This window comes from Cyprinodon variegatus, unplaced genomic scaffold (genome assembly GCF_000732505.1).
Source record: "Cyprinodon variegatus isolate N-32 unplaced genomic scaffold, C_variegatus-1.0 Scaffold841, whole genome shotgun sequence".
Classification (NCBI taxonomy): Eukaryota; Metazoa; Chordata; class Actinopteri; order Cyprinodontiformes; family Cyprinodontidae; genus Cyprinodon; species Cyprinodon variegatus.
Window position 1 is genome coordinate 318,010 of NW_015151294.1, and position 1,731 is coordinate 319,740.

The window sequence follows — 1,731 nt, forward strand, 5'->3', positions numbered from 1 at the left end:
ATAAACCTAAATAGAATCACTAACCAGGCTTATTAACTTTATTCAAATAGTTTTACCTTTTTTTCTTCACTTGTTAACTTTTTTTCACCTTTATTTACAGTAGGAAATATAACATTCATCATCATCTAATTGGTCAAATGCCAAAATCAGATGTAGAGCCATGTAGCAGGATCTTTGCTGATTGGATGGATGGATGGAGGGGGTGGGGACTCCATTTGTAAGGGGTATGCAGGTGATCAAAAATGGTAACTTTCCTGTTCGGCCATTTTTGTGCAGTGCAATGATGACTGCAGGTGTTTCTTTAGAGATAACCATGGTTCACAGCAGAGAACCAATGATGCAGAGCAGCAGCCTCTTTTTAAAGTGTCCAGTGACGTCATTCTGACTGAATCCTGACAGATTGATCTGCAGCCCTGTCCTCATCACCACCCACACCTGTGTTAATGGACCAATCACTGAAACCATGGTAGCTGCTCCTTTAAGGCAGGGCTGCAATCACCATGAAATGTGTTTTGGGGATAAAGTTCATTTTCTAGGCAAATATTGACTTTGCAATTAATTGCTGTTACGCTGATCACTCTTTAGAACATTCTGGAGTTTATGCAAATTGCTGTTATAAAAACTGAAGAAGTAGACTTTGTAAATATTAACATTTGAATCATTCTCAATAAAAGGATTGAGAATGATTCTCTGTTTGTGTATATAGCAATGGAAAAATATAGAAATGTCTGAGTGGCTGTACTTCGCAACAGCATCCATTAAATAAACTGAAACATTTCTTTGTTTTCAGCAAGAAAAAAAAACAACAAAAAACAAAAACGTGAGGATTAGTTAAATATTCAGTGAGTTAAAGTTGATATAAATAGATTATTATGCCTCCTTAACACATTACAGAGCGGAGCTGTCGACCGCCCCAAGATGGCGCCACCAAATCGCGTCAGCGCCCAGAGGATAAAGCGATCTATGCGGCTCTGCTCTCATCTCTGCTGAGCGCGTTTCAGAATTAGCGGCACTTTGTTGTTTATCTATCTGCTGTAATTCCGGTTCAATCCAGTTTCTTTATAAAGCAGCTCAGGCTTCCGTTTACTGAAAATATTGCGGGTTTTTTCTGTTTCCTTGTATTTTTTCAACCGTTTCTCCCACGTGACGTGTCCTTTGTGTTGTTTAGTTTACACGCAGAGCTTCAGACACGCAGCGTGGGTGTCCTTATTTCCACATGGGGATATTTTGGGGGGTTTTATGGTGAAACCTCCACCTTTTTCTGAGCGGATACAGAGAGAAGCCCATGAGGCGCTGTGGGGGCCACAGGTCCCTGCGTCCCCCCCCTCAGAGCCCCGCGCTGGCCTTTGGTTTCTCCACCATGAACGTCTCTAGGAGCAATTATCGCGTGTTTTCTGCAAACTCCTCATCCGGCTGCACCGAGCTGCCCACCAAGATCACAGAGTGAGTGGGAATATTCTTCATCATTTCATGACATTAATGATAAAGATGCAGAATTAAGGGTTTAGTTTTCCTCATTCTGTCTGTTTACTGACTTTTAGCTTTTTGTTTATTGGAATATTTATTTAAAGCCTGCTGTAGAATATGGGCAGGAAAGAGTTAATGAGTTTTTATCACTAATTAAAAGAATAAAGTTGAATTTGTAGGAAGAATCCCTAAATGAACATGACGTCATCTCATTGGTTCATTGATTCCTGTCCTTAAAAACAGTTCAGGAGTTCAAAATAAAGT

At 40.3% G+C, this 1,731-nt stretch overlaps 1 protein-coding gene across 1 annotated transcript in view; it reads left to right on the forward strand.

Annotated features, from left to right (window-relative positions):
- The first annotated feature begins 936 nt into the window (after window positions 1–936).
- Window positions 937–1,731, forward strand: part of LOC107099149 (phosphoribosyl pyrophosphate synthase-associated protein 1-like) — an 18,098-nt gene continuing 17,303 nt past the window's right edge. The window contains exon 1 of the mRNA XM_015397163.1: window positions 937–1,443. Coding sequence (XP_015252649.1) covers window positions 1,286–1,443 — 158 coding nt within the window. The 5' untranslated portion in view covers window positions 937–1,285. The remainder of the gene's footprint in view (window positions 1,444–1,731) is intronic.